This window comes from Benincasa hispida, chromosome 2, assembly GCF_009727055.1.
Source record: "Benincasa hispida cultivar B227 chromosome 2, ASM972705v1, whole genome shotgun sequence".
Classification (NCBI taxonomy): Eukaryota; Viridiplantae; Streptophyta; class Magnoliopsida; order Cucurbitales; family Cucurbitaceae; genus Benincasa; species Benincasa hispida.
This window is the reverse complement of record NC_052350.1, coordinates 25,052,052-25,074,663: the sequence shown is the minus strand read 5'-3', so window position 1 is coordinate 25,074,663 and position 22,612 is coordinate 25,052,052. Positions and strand designations below refer to the sequence as shown.

General features: G+C 36.6%; 1 protein-coding gene and 1 long non-coding RNA gene across 4 annotated transcripts; one reads left to right on the top strand and one right to left on the bottom strand.

Annotated features, from left to right (window-relative positions):
• Positions 1-306: 306 nt before the first annotated feature.
• On the bottom strand, positions 307-19,155 carry LOC120071009. 3 transcript variants are annotated; one of them, XR_005480107.1, is made up of 5 exons: positions 19,068-19,155; positions 14,879-14,963; positions 10,101-10,589; positions 2,211-3,939; positions 307-1,034 (listed from the first exon to the last, which is right to left on the bottom strand). It is a non-coding gene; the product is annotated as an uncharacterized LOC120071009 (long non-coding RNA). The 3 variants fall into 3 exon arrangements; XR_005480109.1 differs by having other exon boundaries at positions 10,128-10,589; XR_005480108.1 differs by lacking the exons at positions 307-1,034; positions 2,211-3,939 and adding an exon at positions 3,946-9,298.
• On the top strand, positions 19,106-21,820 carry LOC120071008. Its single transcript, XM_039022990.1, has 2 exons — positions 19,106-19,724; positions 21,611-21,820. The coding sequence occupies exon 1, from the start codon at positions 19,260-19,262 to the stop codon at positions 19,719-19,721; it is 462 nt and encodes a 153-aa protein (XP_038878918.1). The 5' UTR covers positions 19,106-19,259; the 3' UTR covers positions 19,722-19,724; positions 21,611-21,820.
• The last annotated feature ends 792 nt before the right edge of the window (positions 21,821-22,612 follow it).

Here is a 22,612-nt window from a genome sequence, read left to right as displayed (position 1 = left end):
TAAAACTTTTTCTTCTTAGCGACATACAAGTTAAAACTGAAAAACATTAAGAAAGGGTTCAATTGTTAAGACATACTATAAGCCGGAAAGGCTATATCTTATACCATGATTTATTGGAAAAGATTATACTAGGGCATACATGAGTTTGGCCAGAAAAAGTCTAGACCCTAAACATGCGATCCTAATACGTGCAACTTAATCAATCAATAATGCATAGGCAAGAATGATTTTGCATACAAGAATTTTAATATATTAATTTGTCAGAAAAGTTCATCGAAACTCTATTGAAATTAAAACAAATCCACCTAAAGGGTTCACAACAATTGATTAAATTTAACTAGTAAACCTTCAAGAATCAAGACATACAAACTATCCCAAGAAAATTACTTAGCCTCTAAAAGACATATCGGAATTACAATGATCAAAAGAGAATTGAGGTTGACTATGGCGACAATTGCTCAACAATTCGACTTCAATGGCTCCCAAAACTAGACTAACTCTTAAATTTTACTTTATTCTGAATTGTGTTGAGGTGTGTCGAATGTTGAAGCCGAACCTCTTATTTATAGGCTTCTCGCAATGTCATAACGCTTGTAAATAGCGTTGCAATGCCGTTGTGCAAATTGGTGAGCGTCAAGGAAGTGTCACAGTGCTCCGCCCCGATGCTGGGTTGTGCGCACGCAGCATTGATCTTCCGTCAATCTTCGTAGCATCGTAATGCTCTAGAAGAGTGTTGCAACGCTGAGTATTCTGTCTCTAAGCGTTGGAGTCAAGCATCAGACGACGTTGTAATGGTGGTGATGATTTAACTCTAGAGCATTGTGACGCTCAAGGTAGCATTGCAACGCTGCCCTACACCCAATGTTATTGCCTCTCAGCATTGAATGAGCATTGGACTTAGGCTTATGAAGAGCGTTGCAATGCTGAAAAAAGGTAGAATCGTCCTTTGTCATCTCAACTAGATCTCGGTTTTTCCTTCCTTTTTGCTTGATTCTTCATCCTTGTAACGTACTTACTCCATGGGGTCAATTCTTCTACAAAATAAGACAAATAAAACACAAGAATTATCCAAATATAGGAAAGCTAAGGTCATAAACTTAGCTCTTTTTGAGAGCTAACAAACACCCCCAACTTAATGATCATCCCCGAGCAAGATTATAACACTTAGTCATTGAAATTAACAAGAAACCGTTCACTCCATTCATCGAATCCTTTCTTAATATCAACAGTCTTTAGGATCGCACAATAAATCACATATCAATATCAAACAATCACTCAATTTAGACTTGTTATAAAAGGTCATTTTTCAATCAAAGCCATATATAAATGAGACACTAAGACACAATACTTTTTCGAAAATTGAAAAGCATCAGAAATTTTTTTATCCTACTCCCATTTCATCTTCCCTCTATTCTAGCTTAGTCATCAGCTCGAGACATACTATTATTACATATCAAAGAGCAACACTATCCAAGAGTGCCCAAAACTCACACACACAAAACATAGAGGGCATTGGTTTTACCTAAAGGGCTAGCTTTCACACCAGACCACCAGAAACCTATCACTCTTTTCTCGCGGGCCCTAACTAGACACAGCGAAGGTAGCTCTTTTCACCTCTATCGATGCACACACACACACAATTTTTTTCTAGGCACACCGGTTATGCCTCATTTTTATGGCTTTTTTTTCATAAGAGAAAAGCATCTAGTATGATTCTCTTTATTTTTTTTTTTCACACGCTAGGCCGTTATTTTCTCACTATCTAGTTTTACTCTCAAGCACTAAAAGTTGCTCCCAAGCCAATAGAGGGCCTATCAAAATCCAATATGGATAATCCGTTTCTAAGACTTTAAGGGATTCCAAATAGAAAAAATTTCAACCTAGGTTCATTTTACATGGATCTCATGAAAAAAAAATTATAAAAAACTCAAAATCATGAAAATTACTCTTTTATTAAGAACAAGCAGCCCGTTGAGTGCATCATCAAATTGTCATTGAAAGGAAATAGCAAACAAAACAAACAGATATTAAAGCATTCATCATGACAGAATCAAGACAACAATTCAGATTACCAATCAAAACTTCAAATCATGAGCATGCTTCGCCCACCCCCAACTTAAGAGCTACGCATTTTTCTCAAGTATATTTAGGCTTTAATTCATGCTAAGAACAAAAAGAAAAAGGGGCAAGAGAGGGAACAAAAAAACTACCCTGTATTTTTGGGCACAAACATGATCATTTGAAAGCATTCCTCCAAGAGCCAAAATTGTGATTCTCCTAAGAAGAAAAGTAAATGTAGTCAGCCACTCTTTAATAAAAAAGAAAATGAAAGAAACAAAAGAAAAGAAGAAAAAGAAAAGAAAGAAAATTAATTTAAACTCCTGGTTGCCTTCAGGTAGCGCAACATTTAACGTCTTTTGCTCGACGTCTAGTGATGCGAGCTCTAGTGATATAGGGTAGAGTCAATATGTAGCTTGAGCAAGCGGAGTTGGCTTCTCCTTCATTGAAAATTTTAAGGTGGTGCCCATTCACTTTGAATTCCTTCCCCGTCTCCAGACTCCTAATCTCCACTGCACCATAAGGAAACAAGTTAATAACCTCAAAGGGACCAAGCCATTTAGATTTCAGTTTACCGAGCATGAGTGATAGATGTGAATTGTAGAGGAACACTTTCTGCAACTCGAAATTCCTTCCTCAAAAGACCCTTATCATGTATTAATTTTGACTTTTCTTTGTACAGTCTTGAGTTCTCATAGGCTTCTAAGCGCAGCTCCTCTAATTCCTATAGTTCCTGTAGTTCCAGCAGTCTTTCCTCACTGGCTTGGGCTAGGTTCATATTACATTGCTTGATAGCCCAATATGCTCTATGCTCAATTTCGATCGGTAGATGACATGCCTTACCATAGACGAGCTTAAAGAGTGTTGTTCCAATAGGAGTTCTAAATGCAGTTCTGTAGGCCTAAAGAGCATCGTCAAGGCGTGTGCTTCAATCTTTTCTGGTTGGATTGACAGTCTTTTCCAGGATACTTTTGACCTGTTGATTCGATATTTTAGCTTGTCCGTTTGTTTAAGGATGGTACAGTGTGGCAACTCGATGGTGAACTCCATACTTCCTCATGAGCACCTCGATGTTTCGATTTCAGAAGTGAGTACCCTGATCACTAATTATAGCTCGAGGTATGTTGAACCTAGAAAATATGTTCGCTCTTAAGAAACTTGAAACCACAACAGCGTTCTTAGTCCAAGTGAGGATAGCCTCAACCCACTTTGAAACATATTCAACTGCCAAAAGAATATACAAGAAACCATATGAAGAAGGAAAGGGGCCCATGAAATCTATGCCCCAAACAAAAAAATTCCACACATAAAGATAGAATTTAGTGGCATCTCATTCCTTCTAGACAAAGATCCCAATCTCTAACATCTCTCACAGGATTTACAGAATGCAAAACAGTCAGCAAATAGGGAATTCCAAATCAACTCACTATCTAAAACTTTCCTAGTAGTTCTCCTATGACTAAAATACCCACAGCCATCTCATTACAAAATGCAAGCATAGACTGAAATTTCTCATCTGAGACACACCTCCTAATGATTTGATCAGAACAAATCTTCCAAAGGTACGGTGGATCCCAAACAAAATACTTTGAATTACTCTTTAATTTGGCCTTCCTAGAGCTAGGCATGTCATAAGGGAACTTATCAATAACCAGGAAATTCACCATGTCAACATATCATGTAGTGGGTTTGACTATCTAGGAACTCGTCTAAAAAATCCTCTCGTAAGGGCACAGGGTCTTCTTCTTATACTATTCTGCTCAAATGGTCAGCTACTAAGTTTTCTGCTCCTTTCCTGTCCTTGATAGTCAAATTGAATTCCTGAAGAGAAGCATCCATCGCACAAGTTGGGGCTTCGACTCCTTCTTGGTCATTAAGTACCTGAGAATAGAGTGATCAGTAAAGATAGTAATAGGAAAGCCAAGAACGTAAGAACGGAATTTATCTAAAGCAAAAACGATAGCCATAAATTCTTTCTCAATCATAATGTAGTTAATTTGGGTAGGATTTAGGGTCCTTGACGCAAAGTATATGACGTGACTCTTCTTGTCGACCCGTTGTCCTAGGACCACTCCCACTACTAGATTACTAGCACCGCACATGATCTCAAACGGTACGTCCCATCTTGAAGGTTACAAAATTAAGGTGGTGGTCAGCTTTTTTTTCAAAGTGTCAAAGGCCTCTTGACACTCCTTGTCAAAATTAAATGGAACATTCTTCTGCAGTAATGTTGATAGCGATAGTGCCAACTTCAAAAAATCCTTTATGAAATGCCTGTAGAAACCTGTGCTACCAAGAAAAGAACGAATCTCCCTAACACATGTAGGATGGGAGAGGTTAGCAAAAACATCTATCTTAGCTTTGTCTACCTCAATCCCCATTGCAGAAACTAGATGCCCTAAAACAATCCCATGAAAAGCCATAAAATTAAATTTTTCATAATTCAATACCAGGTTAGCCTCAATGCAATGTTTTAATACTAAGCTAAGATTATGCAAACAGTCCTCGAAAAACTCTCCGTAAACCGTAAAATCTTCCATAAACATCTCTATGCATTTTTCTATAAAATCGGAAAATATACTCATCATACACCTTTGGAACATACCTGGGGTGTTACAAAGCCCAAATGGCATCCTCTTAAAGGCATAGGTCTCATAAATCCAGGTGAACGTGGTCTTTTCCTCATCTCCTTGTGCGATGGGGATTTGGTAGAATCCAGAAAACCCATCAAGAAACAAAAGAATAGTTTTCCGGCGAGCCATTCCACCATCTGATCCAAAAAAGGTATAGGAAAGTGGTCCTTCTTGGTTACCTCGTTGAGCTTTCAGAAATCGATGCACATTCTCCACCCGTTTTGTATGCGCACAATCTCACCCTTATCATTCTCTATAATTTTCATGTCGGTCTTATTCAAAACTACAAGAATAAGACTTACCCATTTGCTATTTGGAACTGGGTAAATAATTCTGACTTCATTGAGCTTGATAATTTCCTTGAGAACTACATCTTTCAAGTTGGGGTTGAGCCTTCTGAGGGGTTTAACTAGTAAACTTTCAAGAATCAAGACATACAAACTATCCCAAGAAAATTACCTAGCCTCTAAAAGGCATATCGAAATTACAATGATCGAAAGAGAATCAAGGCTGACTATGGTGATAATTGCTCAGCAATTCGACTTCAATGGCTCCCAAAACCGGACTAACTCTTAAATTTTACTCTATTTTGAATTGTATTTAGGTATGTCGAATGTTGGAGTCGAACGTCCTATTTATAGGCTTCTCGCAACGTTGCAAATCTTAGAAATAGCGTTGCAACACTGCGATGCAAATTGATGAGCATTAAGGAGGCATCACAGCGCTCCCCCTGACACTGGGTTACGCACACGCATTTATCTTCCATCAATCTTCGTAGCATCGCAACGCTCTAGAAGATCATTGCAATGCTGAGTATTTTGTCCTTAAGCGTTGGTGTCAAACTGCGTTGCAACAGTGGCGATGATTTAACTCTGAAACGTTGTGACACTTGCAACGCTGCCCTGCACCCGATGCTACTACCTCCCAGCATCGAATGAGCGTCGAACATAGGCTTATGAAGACCGTTGCAATGCTGAAATAAGGCAGAATCGTCCTTTGTCATCTCAGCTCGATTTGATGCATTTGAATTCTGGTTGTTCCTTCCTTTTTGCTTGATTCTTCATCCTTGAAACGTACTTGCTCCATGGAGTCAATTCTCATACAAAATAAGACAAATAAGACACAAGAATTACCCAAATATAGGAAAGTTAAAGCTATAAACTTGGCTCTTTTTTAGAGTTAACAGTTGAATAAAACCTTCCCGAGTTTGTAAAGACCTAGGTAGGATGGCTAAGCACACACACGTAAGGGATTAAGAATTACTTTAAATGTGCTAATGATTGTGTGCATTCAAGTGATTCTCTCGTCATGAATTGTGTTGTTATATTTTGCTTTGAGATTAGAGTCAATCTTTTCCATCAGATGACTCATTTTTATTTTTACTTGTTCAAGGACAAGTAAAGTTTAAGTTGGGGTATTTGGTAGCACCCGAAATGTGTTATCTTAGTGCCTCTAATCTAGCTCATTTACGATGTTTAATGTGTTTTAATGTCTATGTTTGTAGAATCTCGAGTAATTATTCATTTAAGAGAGTTACGGCCCATTTAGGGTTAATTTGGAGTAATTAGAAGCTAATTAGAGCAACGAAACTTCAAAGGAGCAAAAAAGATGAAAATGCCCTTGGAGGATTGGTGTCACATGAAAGGCGCTGAAAGGTAGTAGCTGCATTTGACATAGCGTTGTAGTGCTCCAGACTTTGATGGAAAAGAGACATATAGGCACGCACAGGTGAAGGCACCACAGCATCACCCGACGTTGCGACATGACACTACTCATATAGGGCCAATTAGGGCCTAGCATCGCGCCGCTGCCGCAATGATTATTTAAATTCTCTTCGATTTTAGGTCATTTTTATCAAACCCCAATCACCCCTAACCGATTTTTCATCCCTTTCTCTCTCGCACATGTATTTTCTTCATTTTCACATGTAATCAATTGAGATGAGGCCATATTTTAGCTTTTCCATCGCCACGAGAAGGTAAGATTTATGGTTTTTTTTATTTAGAGGATTTTGGAAGAACCCTTTATAATTTTGATAGGATTTTGTGCTTGAATGTATACGATGTTTAATGTGTTTTAATGTCTATGTTTGTAGAATCTCGAGTAATTATGCATTTAAGAGTGTTACGGCCCATTTAGGGTTAATTTGGAGTAATTAGAAGCTAATTAGAGCAACGAAACTTCAAAGGAGCGAAAAAGATGAAAATGCCCTTGGAGGATTGGCGTCACATGAAAGGCGCTGAAAGGCAGTAGCTGCATTTGACATAGCGTTGTAGTGCTCCAGACTTTGATGGAGAAGAGACATATAGGCACGCACAGGTGAAGGCACCATAGCATCGCCCGACGTTGCGACATGACACTACTCATATAGGGCCAATTAGGGCCTAGCATCGCGCCGCTGCCGCAATGATTATTTAAATCCTCTTCGATTTTAGGTCATTTTTATCAAACCCCAATCACCCTTAGTCGATTTTTCATCCCTTTCTCTCTCGCGCATGTATTTTCTTCATTTTCACATGTAATCAATTGAGATGAGGCCATATTTTAGCTTCTCCATCGCCACGAGAAGGTAAGATTTATGGTTTTTTTTATTTAGAGGATTTTGGAAGAACCCTTTGTAATTTTGATAGGATTTTGTGCTTGAATGTATACATTTTTATTCCTTGAGCACCCTATCTCTTGGTTTAATTCTTAATATGTGTGAATGATTAGGCCTAACAAATCAGTCGTTTATGTATACTAATCGCTTAAAACTTAACATGTAATCTGTAATTGTTATGTGTTAGTTACCAACTAACTAAAGTCATCTCATGGGTGTATATTGATTTCATGGCTTTTCTATTAAAATCATATAGTTATTTTGAGTGACTTAGGGATAGAGAACAATCAATTAATTAATCGGCTTTTTTGTTAGGTAATCATGTCATGGTTTAGTCCTAGAACTTAATGAATGTGTTTGGTTGATTAATGAATGATTTTCATTGTTAGTTAATTGACACATATATTAATTAGGATGCAAATCTTAATTGATAATTAAGGACGCTTAATGTTGGCTTTTCCACTTAAGTTGACTATGTGTTTAAGATGATTTAGTGTTATCCTAGGATCAAGTTTACATTGGGTAATTTCATTCCTCTAAGCTATTAGATTATACTTTTATCCTTTTACTTTCATGTCTTTACTTTTATGCACTAATCTCAAACCACACCAAAGCCTCATCCCCCTATTTACCACTTTAACTGAAAATGAGCTTTGAGGAACTAATTTTCACGCTTCTCTGTGGATTGATTCGGACTTGCCACTTGTACTACTCAGTAGTACAAGTAGTTAGTTCAGTAATATAAATTTTATTTGATTGGCAGAGAGAAGATTACAACACCCTTTCTCTTGCTCATCAAGGGCAAGAGAGGAGAATCATCTAGGAGGCTTCAAGGCAGGATAATAGACCTAATTGATGATGAACAACCCGAGCAACATATAACTCAACTTCTTCCTCATCCTGTCCCTCAGATGACCCATCGGCTATCTATTCGGCTTTACAATGAGATCCCTCTTCCTCAAGATGAATCCTTCAATGAGAATATAATATTTCACTTTCTTGTAGATATTCTAGAATGGGGGTGAAGCTGAACTCCTTGCCCAAACCTTCACCCTTTGGCAAGGTGTCAGATTGAGGCGCCTTTCTCCACCTACTAGATATGATGACCCCGCTGCAGCTATCACAAAAACTTTGAATGACCTTTTTTACGTATGTTATTATATTTTTTTTCATTATTATCCCTTTAGAATGGTCGGCCTCGACTCTTATTTGAGTAAGGTTGGCCTCTCATGTTTTGAACTTCATGTAAACTTTTTCATCTTCTTTTTTTTTAATCTGTTTCTCGGATTGCTACTTCAAAATGAGTATCACTAACCATATAAATTAATTAATTAATGGAATTTCGAGTTCCTCTAAAAAGCTAAACAAAGCCCAGGCCAACATTGCTAGTCTTAATCGGCTTCTATATGATATCCAAACTGAGCTCCAATCATCCCGAGTTAACACATCAGCTATCCAAGCTAAACTTGACAAAGTTGAGGCTCTTCTCTCTGATACTTGGTACTTGGAACAAAAATCCCAGAAACTGAAGCTTGCACCAGAATGTAGAACTTTGTAATGGAGAATGGTGGGGCATTTAGCAAAGAAAGAAGCATATTTTACCACTCTATTATGAACTTTGACTATCCAACTCAATATTTTGAAACTCTACGCAGGAATCCTTATCCCTTCCATCCTCAAGATGACAATGTCGAGGCTGACACTAAAGATGCCATAAACCAAGATGATTGAAAATTTCCTCCACCATTATGTTTTTGCTGCCTTCTTTTAACATCGTTGTTGCACTTCTCTCCTTTATATTTTCTCTATTGTTTGTTGCTCTTTCTATGGTTTTACTTTTTAATCAATGAAGTTTCTTTATCTTTCAACTTCGTCTTTACTTTGCCAATGCCTTTTCCATCATTGCTAGCATGCCTTCATCTCTCTTCTTTTAAGGTTGGTTTCGGCCTGCCTTTTATCTAGGCCAACCTTGGTGATGTGAATTCAACCATTGAACCATTGCATGTACCTAAAGGATCAATTACAAGAAGCAAGGCAAAGAAGATTCAATAGGCATTCACACTATATCTTCAAAAACTAGCAAATTCACAAGAACCGACAAATAATTTTGGGACCAAAGTTTTATATAATGTTAGTTCAATGAGTCAAGAAGAGACGTGAAGATGGTACGGGAAAAGGTTTGTAAGATGACACGGTGGTAAAAAAAAAAAAGTGTGCAGATTTTGTGAAGAAAATGTTGTCAAGTGTGCACCGCATGGAAAAATGTGATGTCAAATATTGTTAAATGTGCGCATCTACTTTGCCACCTTCTAGAGGAGATATTTAAGGCAATTTGAAAACTTGCTACATTCCTAATTTTTCATTTTGACTTATAATTTAAGTATACAATTAAGTTTCAAGTTTCTAGGTGTTATTTTCTACAATTTGCAATTACTTGTATTTGAATGGCTTTTGAGTTTCTTGGTCTATCCATGACCATTTGGCCTATAAAATGGCTTGTAATGTTCTTCAAAACTCATATTATCCCTAGTAAAAAACTTGTGCTTATTCAACCCTTTGGTGTTGTCTTTTTTTTTTCAAATCTTGCTTTAGATTTGATATTTAAATCAATTCATTGGATTAGTCTTGATCAAGCTAATTCTAGAGTGAGTTGTCTTAGGATCTAAGAGTGGTCATCACAGTATCTAAGTGCCATTCATCTATCCAAAAACCCTCAATACCATTCAAGGACCAAACACATAGATATTAAATATCTCTTTGTAAGAGACGGAATAAAAAAAAGGTGAAGTCGAATTGCTAAAAGTTCATACCAACGAGAATGCTGTTGACATGCTTACCAAACCTGTCCGAAGCTCAAGCTAGCAAACTGTCTTGGTCAGATCGACTTCCAACTTCCTGTAAAAGGGTGAAGACATGTAAAATCTAGAAGGAGAAGAGCTTGCATGTTGAGCTTAAGGTGGAGATTTGAAGTAAATAAGCTCAAACATTCAACCATATATTCAACAGCTGTTCACATTTCTTTATCTTTTACAGTTTGTTATTGTAACTACTTGTATCAGAAAAATTGTATAAATACTCATCATTACAAATTTGTAGCAACAATATACAAAAGCTTCAAGAAACCTTGAAATATGTAAAAAGAAAAAGGTGTGACTTAGCTCTTGAATAAAATCTTCTCTCCTTCCCGTGGATGTAGGCATCATTTGTCGAACCATGTATATCATCGTGTAGATCTCTTCCTTCTCTTTTCTTTTACAAGATTGCATATTCTTCATCGTCTTCGTTTACACAAGCAATCGCTTGAAATAAATAGAAAGAAAGATTAGGGTTAGAATAGTTCTGCAAAACGATAGAGAGAACGAAAGAGAGGAAGAAATTAATTGTTCTGAAATCCCATCAGAATAAAAATAGTCATTCATTTCCATCAGGCAAAAGTCAGTGGGATTTTCCACGTGGAGCACATCAGCTGGAAGATCGTGGACAAAGGAGGTCCAAGTTTTCTACAAACCAATTTAATTGCGGTAAAATAACTTGGGTTCACGATTTGGATCAACAAACAGGGCCTACAATTCATCATTTAGGCTTTACATCACAAGAAAACAGGCCCAATAAAGTGGTATCAGAGCATAAGACTTACAAGATTGCAGTTCTTGAAGATTCAAGATTCAAGTTTTTCACTCCAAGATGTCAATAGCAAGATTCGAAGTAGAGAAGTTTGATGGCAAAGGAGATTTTGGCCTGTGGAAGGCCAAAATCAAGGCAACTCTCGGCCAACAGAAAGCTCACAGAGCCCTCCTTGACCCATCAACTCTCCCTGCCATAATGACAACTCAAGAAAAAGAAGACTGGGAGTTGGCAACTTATGGTACGTTGGTCCTAAACCTTAGTGATAGTGTTCTAAGACAAGTTTTAGATAAAAAAACTGCATATAGGATATGGACTAAACTGGAAGAATTATATGCTACTAAAGATCTTCCTAGTAAAATGTACCTTAGGGAGAAATTATTTACATTTAAAATGGATTCATCAAAATCCTTAACTGATAATTTAGATGAGTTCAAGAAAATTGTTGCTGAATTCAAAACCTTAGGAGAAAAACTTGGTGATGAGAATGAGGCCTATGTGCTTCTTAACTCTTTGCCTGAACCCTAAAAGAAAATTAAAAATGCTCTAAAATATGGAAGGGATAGTATAAGTACTGAGACTATAATTTCAGCCCTAAGAACTAAAGAGTTAGAGTTACAGATTGATAAAAAGGATCATCCTAGTGGTGAAAGGTTATTTGCTAAAGGAAACTTTAAACAAAATCATTTAAATGACAGAAAACCACATAATTCAGAAGATAATAAGTCTAAACAGAAAATAAAATGTAAGTATTGCAAAAAGAAAGGACATTTAATCAAAGACTATTTTATCCTAAAGAGAAAGAACCAAAAGAAAGAGAAGGACTCCAAAGACAAATAACCTGAAGCATCTGTTGTAGAAGGTTCTTTTATCTACTCAGATGCTTTAGCCTCAACTTTAGACAAATCCAACCATGTAAATCTTCTAGGAAAACATGATTGGGTCCTAGATTCTAGATGCACCTACCACATGACCTCAATGAGACCATGGTTCAACACCTTTAAAGAAATTGAAGGAGAAATGGTTTATATGGGAAATAACCAAGGTTGTAGGATAGAAGGTATTGGCTCTGTTTCTATGAAACTTGAGGATGGAACTATTAAACTTCTTAGGAATGTGAGATATGTTCCACTTCTTAAGAGAAATCTAATCTCCTTAGGTATGCTTGATACAATTGGGTGTGAGTACAGGGGTAAAGGAGGAACCCTTGAAGTGCTAAAAGATTCTAAGATGATACTAGTTGAGGAAAAGATAAATGACTTATTTGTGGTCAAAGGAGTTGAAATGATGACAGGGGCATATGTTACCACCACAAATGAGATCACATAGGCTGATGTTTGGCACAAGAGATTGTCTCACATTAGTGCTAAAGGCCTAGAAGCCCTATCTAAACAAGGGATTTTACCTAAAGGTCTCTTAGAAAATCTAATCTTTTGTGAACAGTGTGTTTTAGGAAAAGCCACAAGGTAAAGTTTCACTAAAGCACAACGCACCACAAAAGCTATCCTAGATTATATTCACTCTGACCTATGGGGTCTAGCTCCTACACCTAGCTTAAGTGGTTCAAAGTATTTACTTTCTTTTACTGATGACCTCTCTAGAAAAAGTTGGGTCTACTTCCTTAAAACTAAAGACCAAGTGTTTGATAGGTTTAAGGAATGAAAACTCGTGATAGAGAAGCAAACTTCTAAAGAAATTAAATACCTAAGAATTGACAATGGACTGGAATTTTGTAGTAAAGAGTTTAACAAGTTCTGTAAAGAAACAGGAATAATTAGGCATAGGACTGTTAGATTTACTCCTCAACATAATGGAGTTGCTGAAAGACTAAATAGAACAGTCATGGAAAGGGTTAGATGTCTTCTCTTAGATGCAATCCTTAGTGAAAAGTATTGGGTTGAGACTGCAAGCTACACCGTGTATACCTTAAATAGGTGTCCTCATTCCTCCCTAAACTTTCTAACTCTTGAGGAAAAATGGACAACACATCCACCTAACCTAGAAAATCTAAGGGTATTTAGATGTGTTGGCTATATTCACCAAAATCAGGGGAAACTAAAGTCTAGGGCAGTAAAGTGTATGTTTGTTGGGTTCTTGAAAGTGTTAAAGGCTTTAAGATATGGAATCCTATTGAGAAAAGGTTTTTCATAAGCAGGGATGTCACTTTTAGAAAAAAAGAGATGTTTATACAAAAAGAAAAGACAACTTATGAAGTTTCTAAAAGCCCTAGTACTACTAGGATTGAGGTGAAGACACCTAAAGATTCTTCCACTAGTCATAGCCCTCCTAATGAAACTGAAGAAGAAGAAGAGGAAAACTCAAATGAGCATACTGAGAATACTAAAGTTGTACCTGATTTAAGTCAGTATTCTTTGTCTAGGGATAGACAAAGAAGAGTGATAGTTCCTCTAGCTAGGTATACTGAAACTAATTACATGAACTTAGTCCTAAATGCCACAATAGCTCCTAATGACCAAGAGCCAACTACTTTTGAAGAGGCAATAAATTGTCCTAATGCTAGGTCTTAGATTCAAGCTATGTGTGAAGAAATGGAATCACTCACTGTCAATAATACTTAGATCCTAGCCTCTCTTCCTAAAGGATGCAAACCTATAGCCTCTAAGTGGATATATAAACTAAAGGAGGGTTCTACTAAAGAAGAAAAGCCTAGGTACAAGGCAAGGCTAGTGGCTAAGGGGTTTACCCAAAGGGAAGGCATAGACTATTCTGAAATTTTTTCACCAGTAGTAAAACAAACCTCTATTAGACTTCTTTTATCACTAGTTGCTCAGTACAACCTTGAACTAGATCAGCTAGATGTTAAAATAGCTTTCCTTCATGGAAATCTAGAAGAGGTTATCTATATGGTTCAACCTAAAGGGTTTGAAGAAAGAAGGAAGGAAGACCTATACTGCCTCTTAAACAAGTCTATATATGGTCTTAAACAATCTCTTAGATGCTAGTACATAAGATTTAATGATTACATAGAGAGTATTGGATTTCAAAGAAGTTCTTGTGATATTTGTTCTTATATTAATTCAACTACCTATAAGGACAAAGTCTATCTACTACTCTATGTTGGTGATATGCTACTAGCAGGAAAATCTAAGGAGGATTTAATTCATGTCAAAAATCTCCTAAAGAGAGAGTTTAACATGGAGGATTTGGGTCAGTCTAAAAAGATCTTTGGGATTGAAATTAAAAGAGATATGGCTTCCTTTATTCTAATCATTAGTCAATTAAGCTATTGTGAAAAAGTTATTAACAGATTTAATATGTCTAATGCAAAACCTGCCACTATACCTATTGCTAGTCATTTTAAACTTTCCTCAAAAAACTCATCAAAGGAAACAAACATAGAACATTTGACTCAAATACAATTAATTTCATACAATTAAGTAGTAGGGAGTCTAATGTATCTAATGATATCTACTAGACCAGACCTATCATACAGCACTAGTCTTGTCAGTAGATACATGTCTAACCCTAGAAAAAGGCACTAGGAAGCAATAAAATGGATTTTAAGATAACTAATTTGGTCTAAACAGTCAAAATTAACATATCAAAGTACAAAAGAAATGGATTTAGAGCTATATGGATATGTTGATTCAGATTTTACAGGTGACCAAGATAAAAGAAGATCATTAACAGGTTATCTATTTTTATATGGTCCAAATTTATTGTGTTGGAAAGCAAATTTGCAGTCAATCACAGCATTATCAACCACAGAAGCAGAGTACATGGCTTTATCAGAAGCAATAAAAGAAGCATTGTGGTTAAAGGGGTTCATAAAGAACTTTGGTATTAATCAAACAGTAGTAAAGATCTACTGTGATATCCAAAGAGCCATTCATCTATCCAAAAACCCTCAATACCATTCAAGGACCAAACACATAGATATTAAATATCTCTTTGTAAGAGACGGAATAAAAAAAGGTGAAGTCGAAGTGCTAAAAGTTCATACCAGCGAGAATGCTGTTGACATGCTTACCAAACCTGTCCGAAGCTCAAGCTAGCAAACTGTCTTGGTCAGATCGACTTCCAACTTCCTGTAAAAGGGTGAAGACATGTCAAATCTAGAAGGAGAAGAGCTTGCATGTTGAGCTTAAGGTGGAGATTTAAAGTAAATAAGCTCAAACATTCAACCATATATTCAACAGCTGTTCACATTTCTTTATCTTTTACAGTTTTTTATTGTAACTACTTGTATCAAAAAAATTGTATAAATACTCATCATTTACAAATTCGTAGCAACAATATACAAAAGCTTCAAGAAAGCTTGAAATTTGTAAAAAGAAAAAAGGTGTGAATTAGCTCTTGAATAAAATTTTCTCTCCTTCCCATGGATGTAGGTATCATTTGCCGAACCACATATATCATCGTGTAGATCTCTTCCTTCTCTTTTCTTCTACAAGATTGCATGTTCTTCATCATCTTCGTTTACACAAGCAATCGCTCGAAACAAACAGAAAGAAAGATTAGGGTTAGAAAATTTCAGGAAAACGATAGAGAGAACGAGAGAGAGAAAGAAATTAATTGTTCTGAAATCCCATCAGAATAAAGATAGTCATTCACTTCCATCAGGCAAACGTCAGTGGGGTTTTCCATGTGGAGCACATCAGCTGGAAGATCGTGGACAAAGAAGGTCTAAGTTTTCCTAAACCAATTTAATTGGAGCAAAATAACTTGGATTCACGAGTTGGATCAGCAAACAGGGCCAAACCAATTTAATTGGAGCAAAATAACTTGGATTCACGAGTTGGATCAGCAAACAGGGCCTACAATTCATCATTTGGGCTTTTCAGTTCATAATCACAAGAAAGCAAACCCAACATAGGTTTATGGAACTGCTTCTAGCTCATGCAACATTGGCCTTTCCAATATCATGGTGTAAGATGATGGCCGATTCACAACTAAAATTTTACCATCCATACCACTGACTTTGGATCTTCCCCAAACATTACGGGTAGTTTGATGCTTCCTTCTGGCCCTACTTTCTCTCTACCTAACCCTACTAGTGGAGTCACATGCCTTCTCAATTGTTCTCTATTCAACCTCATCTTGTTGAATGCTTCTAAGGTTAGTACATCTGCAAAACTTCCACCGTCAACCAAAACCTGATGATTTTCACATTAGCTATTATCAAAGTAATAAACCAATGCAACATTGTATGGCTGGTGAAGAGCTTGTGCTTCTTCTCTATTGAACTCAAGGACTTGTCTCAAAGCCTTTACTTGTAGATAATGTACTGGAAACCTCTTGGCTCTTATTTTGCTTCATAGGCCATTACTTTCGTTGCTTGCCTGAATCACCTCTAGCTGATTCTCTATGGATCACTCTGACCTCTCTTAATGGTTGTCACCATTCTTCATCATCTGGGTTAATTCTAGTTGGCCTCGACTTCTCTGTTGACAGGGTCGACTTTGCCGTCTCTCACCTGTGTCTTTGACAAATTCGCTCAAAAACCTATTACAGATTATGGATTCGGTCTCATCCTTCAATTGTATACAATCCTTGGTCATATGCCTTTCATCTCAATGAAAGAAGTAGTATTTTTGTTTGTACCTACGATGTGGTCCAATTTTCATCTACTCTGGCTCTCTCAAAAGGTTCATATGTTTTTATCTCCATGACAATCTATTCTACCGGGAGAATGGTTGGCGTGCACTTTTCCAACCTCAATGCATTAGTAAACCATGGTCGATCCTAGTCTTCCACTTTGCACCTTTTTACCTCATATTGCGTCCTCTCAGTTAAACTCCCTCTATCCCTAGGCTAAGGTTATGGTGACCTTCTTCTTGGCTCATTTATACTTCCTTTTGAATGTAGTAACTCCTCTACACCCATATACTTTTGTGTTCAAGTAACCAATTCTATATATGATTTTGCTTCCCTTTTTCGAGGATATTACAAAGTTTTTTTATGTCACATAACCTATTTACTATAGCCAGCAAGGCTATTGAGTCAGTATATCCTTCTACCTGCAAGGATTCATTGTTAAATCATGCAATGTACTCTTTTAGGGTTTCTCTTGAATCCTGTTTTATCATCAAGAGATGCGTTGTCGACTGTCGTTGATCTCGCCCCCCTAAAAATTGTGTAACAAATTCCCTAACCAATTCTTTAAAGAACCCTATGGATTTTCTTTTCAATTTTCTAAATCACTCTTCGGCTGGCCCAATTGGGAAAAGGAAGGTAAAAGAGAATGCCCTATATTTTATAGCATAACGTACCCCATGTAATTCCATCCAAGATCGGTATGAATCTAGGTGTTTATCAGGTCCTTATTCCTATCATATTACTTAATTGATGAAACCTTGAACTTTGAAGGGACCTCATCTTCCATTATTTCATCGATAAATGGAGAGTCTACTTGCGCATATCCCCCTTCCCCCCATGTAGATGTCCTATTTCTTTTTGCATCTTCTGTAGATCTGCAATCTAAGGCACTTCTTTGGCCTCAGCCTCAAACTCTGTTTTTGAATTTTTTGCATTTTTTTTTCAATCCAGCTAAGAATATCTGTTTTTTGGGAGATTCTTAATTGACATCGTCTTTTAATAAGAGGCTCAGCCTTGACCTCGACTTCAACGGTTGCTTTTTGAAAATACGTGCACTATGGACTTTAAACCTTTATTTTTTCTTGTGGCTTCCCTTGCTCTACTTCTTCTTTCTCGCTCACTCTTCTCATTCTGGTTCTTTTGCTTGAGGCTTTTGGTATTATTCTCTCCCTCCAGCTATTGCTTCACTCCCTGCACCTTGCGTCCTATCAGCTTCGACTGGTGGAGATGTGATTCCCCCACAGTTTCTAACATTGGCACCTTTCTTTTTGTTGGATCTCGAACAAGCTCGTTCATAGGATTTTTATTTAATTGACCTTGTTAATCAATGAGTTTTAGCAATCGAACAACATTATGCCCAATTCCATTCACCTTCGTCTCTAGGTTGTTGTACTTTTCCTTTGCTCATTTTTCTTTAGGTCGAGGTTGAGGAGCTTCAACCTAACATACTCGCTTGAGGTGGTAATCTCGATTAGAATCTTCTCCGTCTAAATTCATGTTCTTAAATCTCCTACTCATTCTTGTTTAGGAACTCTAGATCTTTCTTGGTCAGTAAGTGAGTATTCTTCCCCATAGACGACGTCATCCATTGATGCTAAAATTTGATTAAGTAGGTTGGACTGACCTCTAAATTGTCAACAACGGTAAATTTGTACTTTTGGAATGAGAGCTCATTTGCAAACCAATAAAGGACTGCACACTAGTGTGGTGTAGACCACACACTCTAATGCTTAAGTTAGGAAGCATGGAGATGCATTGTTAATAGAGTTTTGGGCAGAGAAATTACTTACCTTATTCGTCTCCTTTCTCCCTTATTTAATAGGTTATGGTCGTGTGCTTTTCCTTCTTAGGGTTTCTTCCTAAATCTTCTCGGATCTCCTTTTTCCCCTAAGGTTTAGTATGTTTGGAAGATTCATTCTTGCTGGCCTAGTCAAATGAACTTGCTTCGAATCGTGTTTTCCTATCTTTGGAGGTCCGCATGGGTCGTACCCAAGCCCATGAGACCTGATCTTGTGTGCTCGAGCTTGGCACTTGTGAGGTCAACCTGGCCCATTCGACCCAAAAACGCTTCAACCCAGTCATTTGCTTATCTATAGTTGCTATTGTTGCCCTCTTTTCTCGTAATGTCACTTTTGCCCTTTAGTTTGAGTATATTACCCATAACAATGTCCATCTCTTTTTTTACTATTTAGTTTGCATTCTTATCATTCGTGATATTACGATATCATGCTTGATTTGTATGTGTTCTATATTAGATTTAACTATCTTCATATAGATATATATAAGTTATAAAAAGAAAAAAAAAAGTAAAAGAAATGGTGAAGGGCAATCAACAGCGAAATATTGTCAAAGAAGCAAAAAAGAAAACAATACGGAGAAGTTCATGATTAATTGCTCAATAGAAAACAAAATTACTGAAAACTAACCTTGAAAAATAATCCCAAAACGTGTGTGGTGAATATGTAATGTGGACCTTAATTTCGTTGACTTCTATTCCACAATAAATAAATAAATTGCAATTTGTTTACAAAACAAGAGAAATATCTTGAACGAAAACAATTGAATAAAATACCCAATGCCACGACGTCGTTTACCAGGTCAAAGTATTTCATCGCCCCATCAGGAGGCTGTCCTTTGTGGAAGAGAGAACAGTTGCGTAGCCATCACGAACTAGTCAAGAACTGGAAAGAAACAACAAATCTCAGTGATTTCGAAAATCTGAAACCAAACAGCATTTGATTTTGATTCAGAGGACGATCACAGGTAGAACGTAGAAGAACCTCACCATGAAATCCATCTTCCTTCTCTTTCTCGTCTCAGCCCTTGTTTCTCTTTCCACTCAATCCATTGACTCCAAAGACCTAAAAATCCCACCCTCCGCCGCTCACGCTCGCCTCGCCGATTACGGATTTCCCTTCGGCCTTCTCCCCTCCTCCGTCTCCACCTACACCATCAACGAAACCTCCGGTGACTTCTCTCTGGACCTCGGTGATTCCTGCAAGTTCACACTTCCACCAGACAACTATGTGGCTTCCTTCTCTAGGGTTGTCACCGGTAAGATTGCAAAGGGTCGGATCCACAATCTTGATGGGATTCGTGTTCGCGCTTTGTTCCAGTGGTGGTCGATTACTGCTATTAGGTCTACCGGCGAGGATTTGGTTTTCGAGGTTGGGTTGATCACTGCTAAGTACCCGTCTAAGAGTTTCAACGAGAGCCCAGTGTGTGAAGGCCGTCGGTCTGATTCGTAAGAGGTTTGGGTTTCTTCAGTTTGCTTTTCTGCTTCTTCTTTTACTGCTAATTCCACTGTTAGGATTGAGATCTTAGGAGTAATTTTGGGATTTGTTGTTACTAGTGAAGTAGACATTTTACCTAATTTTTATAAGTGCTTTGTGATTGTGGGGTTGAAGGTAATGTTTTCAGTCTTTGCATGGATTAGATTCTTTAGAAACAGGACGCTGTTGGTTTTAATTTTCTGATGTCTTCTCTTTTAAGTGGATTGGATTCTATCTTCAATATCCATGAATTTTGAACGGATTCTGTATATTTACTTCATATTCATACTGTGCCTAGTTCGAGGTTCTCTTGATTATACCCTGACTAACTTGAGATGTTATATAAGGTATATTTTTCTGCTAAAGCTCCCAGTATTTATAATGATACGAGAAAATTCTAGTTTCCTGACGTTGCGAAAGGGAAACTTTCTTTGTGTTACATCTGCTGGATCACCTTGTAAATATATTAATTATCGCCAGCTGGCTAGTTTTGGCAATAGTTTAAGGAATAAAGTTACTTGGTGGCCTTTGTTAAATCAGCCTCATTGATGAATGAGATCTTTTTCTATTTTTGGATTTAACAACGGGGTGTTCTAAGGTTGAAAAGGTGCTGGCGTTGCAATTTGAAAAGGAAGGAGTTTAATAAGAACATAAGCCATTAAGGACAATCATACAATGACAAATCCCGTATTATTAAATGATATTAAATACAGTATTGGTGTTTTAGCTGAATTTGTTGCACACTAGACCAAAAAATGTATCCAACCCAGAAGAATCCAGTTTTTACTATGTAGTATTTATTATTATGAATAGACCTTGTAACCTGTGAATTTCAAACGGCGTTTGCTTGCTAGTAAGCTGAAATAATCAAGGAACTACAGACATAAAACAAACAGAAAGAAGATGATGCTTAGCAAAAGAAAAAAAGAGGTAAAGCTTCATAGAGAGATCAAATAGAAAGTTGAAATTCGAATTCTTGATGATGACAATAAATTTAGAAGTAGTTAGAAAAAGGAAAAAAAACAATTGAAGAATTATCCCAAAGATTTAATGATTTGATAGTCAGATTCGTGAAGTTTTGTTTCCATGCTACTGTCTTACATTCCCAAGATCAAAATTCGTATGTCAAGGGTTCAAGTCCATTGCTATTTAAATATCATGTTCCTCTTCATTACCGCAAAAGCAGCCTTGTACTTTGTTATGGTGGTTTCTCGGGCCAATATCAACCTTCTGGAAATTTCATTTTTAAAGATTGAAGTACAAATTCGGAGTGGAAGTTGGACCAGGTAGGGTAAGATGTAGATTCTTCTTCATATAAAAAGTCGAAGGAAGCAACAATCTACATCTCACATTGTAATCTGTGTCCACCACAAAACTTTCCAACTTTATATATCCTCTTTTTTCCCTTTATACGTCTCCCCTCCACTGTCATCTTTCTCCCTAATCTCGAGATTTTTGATAGAAGAGAAAACTAGAGGATGTGAATAGCTTTAGTTTGCTACATTGCGGGCATATAACATGGATGTTATCTGAATGTACATTGTCAATCTCAGGTTCTAGAAAAGTATCTTGTAACCTCCAATATACCTTTTCCAAAAGAATCATTTAGCTTGAGTTGTGTTTCTTTTAATGTGTTTGGCAGGCAATGCTGTGATCTCAAGCCATCTTCAACTTCATTATTGCTCATAAAGAAATTAGTGAATTCTCATTTGTCTGGTTTTTGATTTCTATGCAAAAAAGTAGATTCCCTGAACTTTGTTTCTTTTGCTTTTAAATTTTAATTACATTGACTTGTTAAAGTGCAGAATATGTAATATTTTGTATACCAGGATCTCTTATTTAATTGGTATTTTGTTTTTGTGCAGGGCATTCATTCCCTTCAAGCATAGATGAACTTAGTTTATATCATTTTATGCTGGTTCTTTAAAATGAAATGTGAACCCTCTAATTATGCTGGCTGTGTGTTGAACTGTACTTTGTAATTTGTATATATTAATTCTGCAGATTGTAACACTTACTACTTCTAGTTCTGGATTAATACTCTATTTTAATTTATAAGGTTAGTGCTTCATTATGATCTGATCTGTACTATACCCTTTAACTTTTCCCTTTTTCTGTTGGTTTGGTGGGGGGTGATGACTTGCAACTTCCGCTGTCGGTTGTCTCGTTTTTTGAGCAGCTTTTCTCACATGATGATACTTTGTATTGAATTTTAATGACCATTTTTTTTATTTAAACATAAAAGTCAAACTTCTCACTTTGGAGGGCTCAAAGTTGGAACTTTCATCTTTGCTGAATTACAAAAAGTACTTCTGAATCTTCGCTTTGTTTAACAAAATGCCCCTATATTTTATAAAATTGTAATATTATGTCTAGCCTTTCATAAATGATTTAAAACTACAAAACTACCATTGAAGTAGAAATTTATGAGAATATTATACAAAAATTGGGATTTGGAATGGTGTGATGGTGAAATGGAATGAAAATTAGGACCCTAAAGAGAAAAGAAAGGAAATGAGCTCTTTCTTATATCAAGTTTTAATTTTCATTTAAAATTCTACCAAATTTTTAATGTAGTTTTGAAGAAACTTATAGGGGAATGTTGCAATTTTCAAAAGAATAACAGTATTTTTAAAATAAAGATGAAAAGTTGAATGCTTTTCTTTTATTAAGGAAAAAAAGAAAAGAAAAAGAAAATGTCTGGTGGGATTGTAAGTTTGTAACACTACAAAATAAGATGTTTCCTATGAGAAAATCTACTTGCATTTCTTTTAAGAAAACTTGACTGATTAACTTGTCACTTTTTTTAGTAGGAATTTGAATTGAGCTTAATTTGCAGATATGTAATTTTAAAAGTTGACTACTCA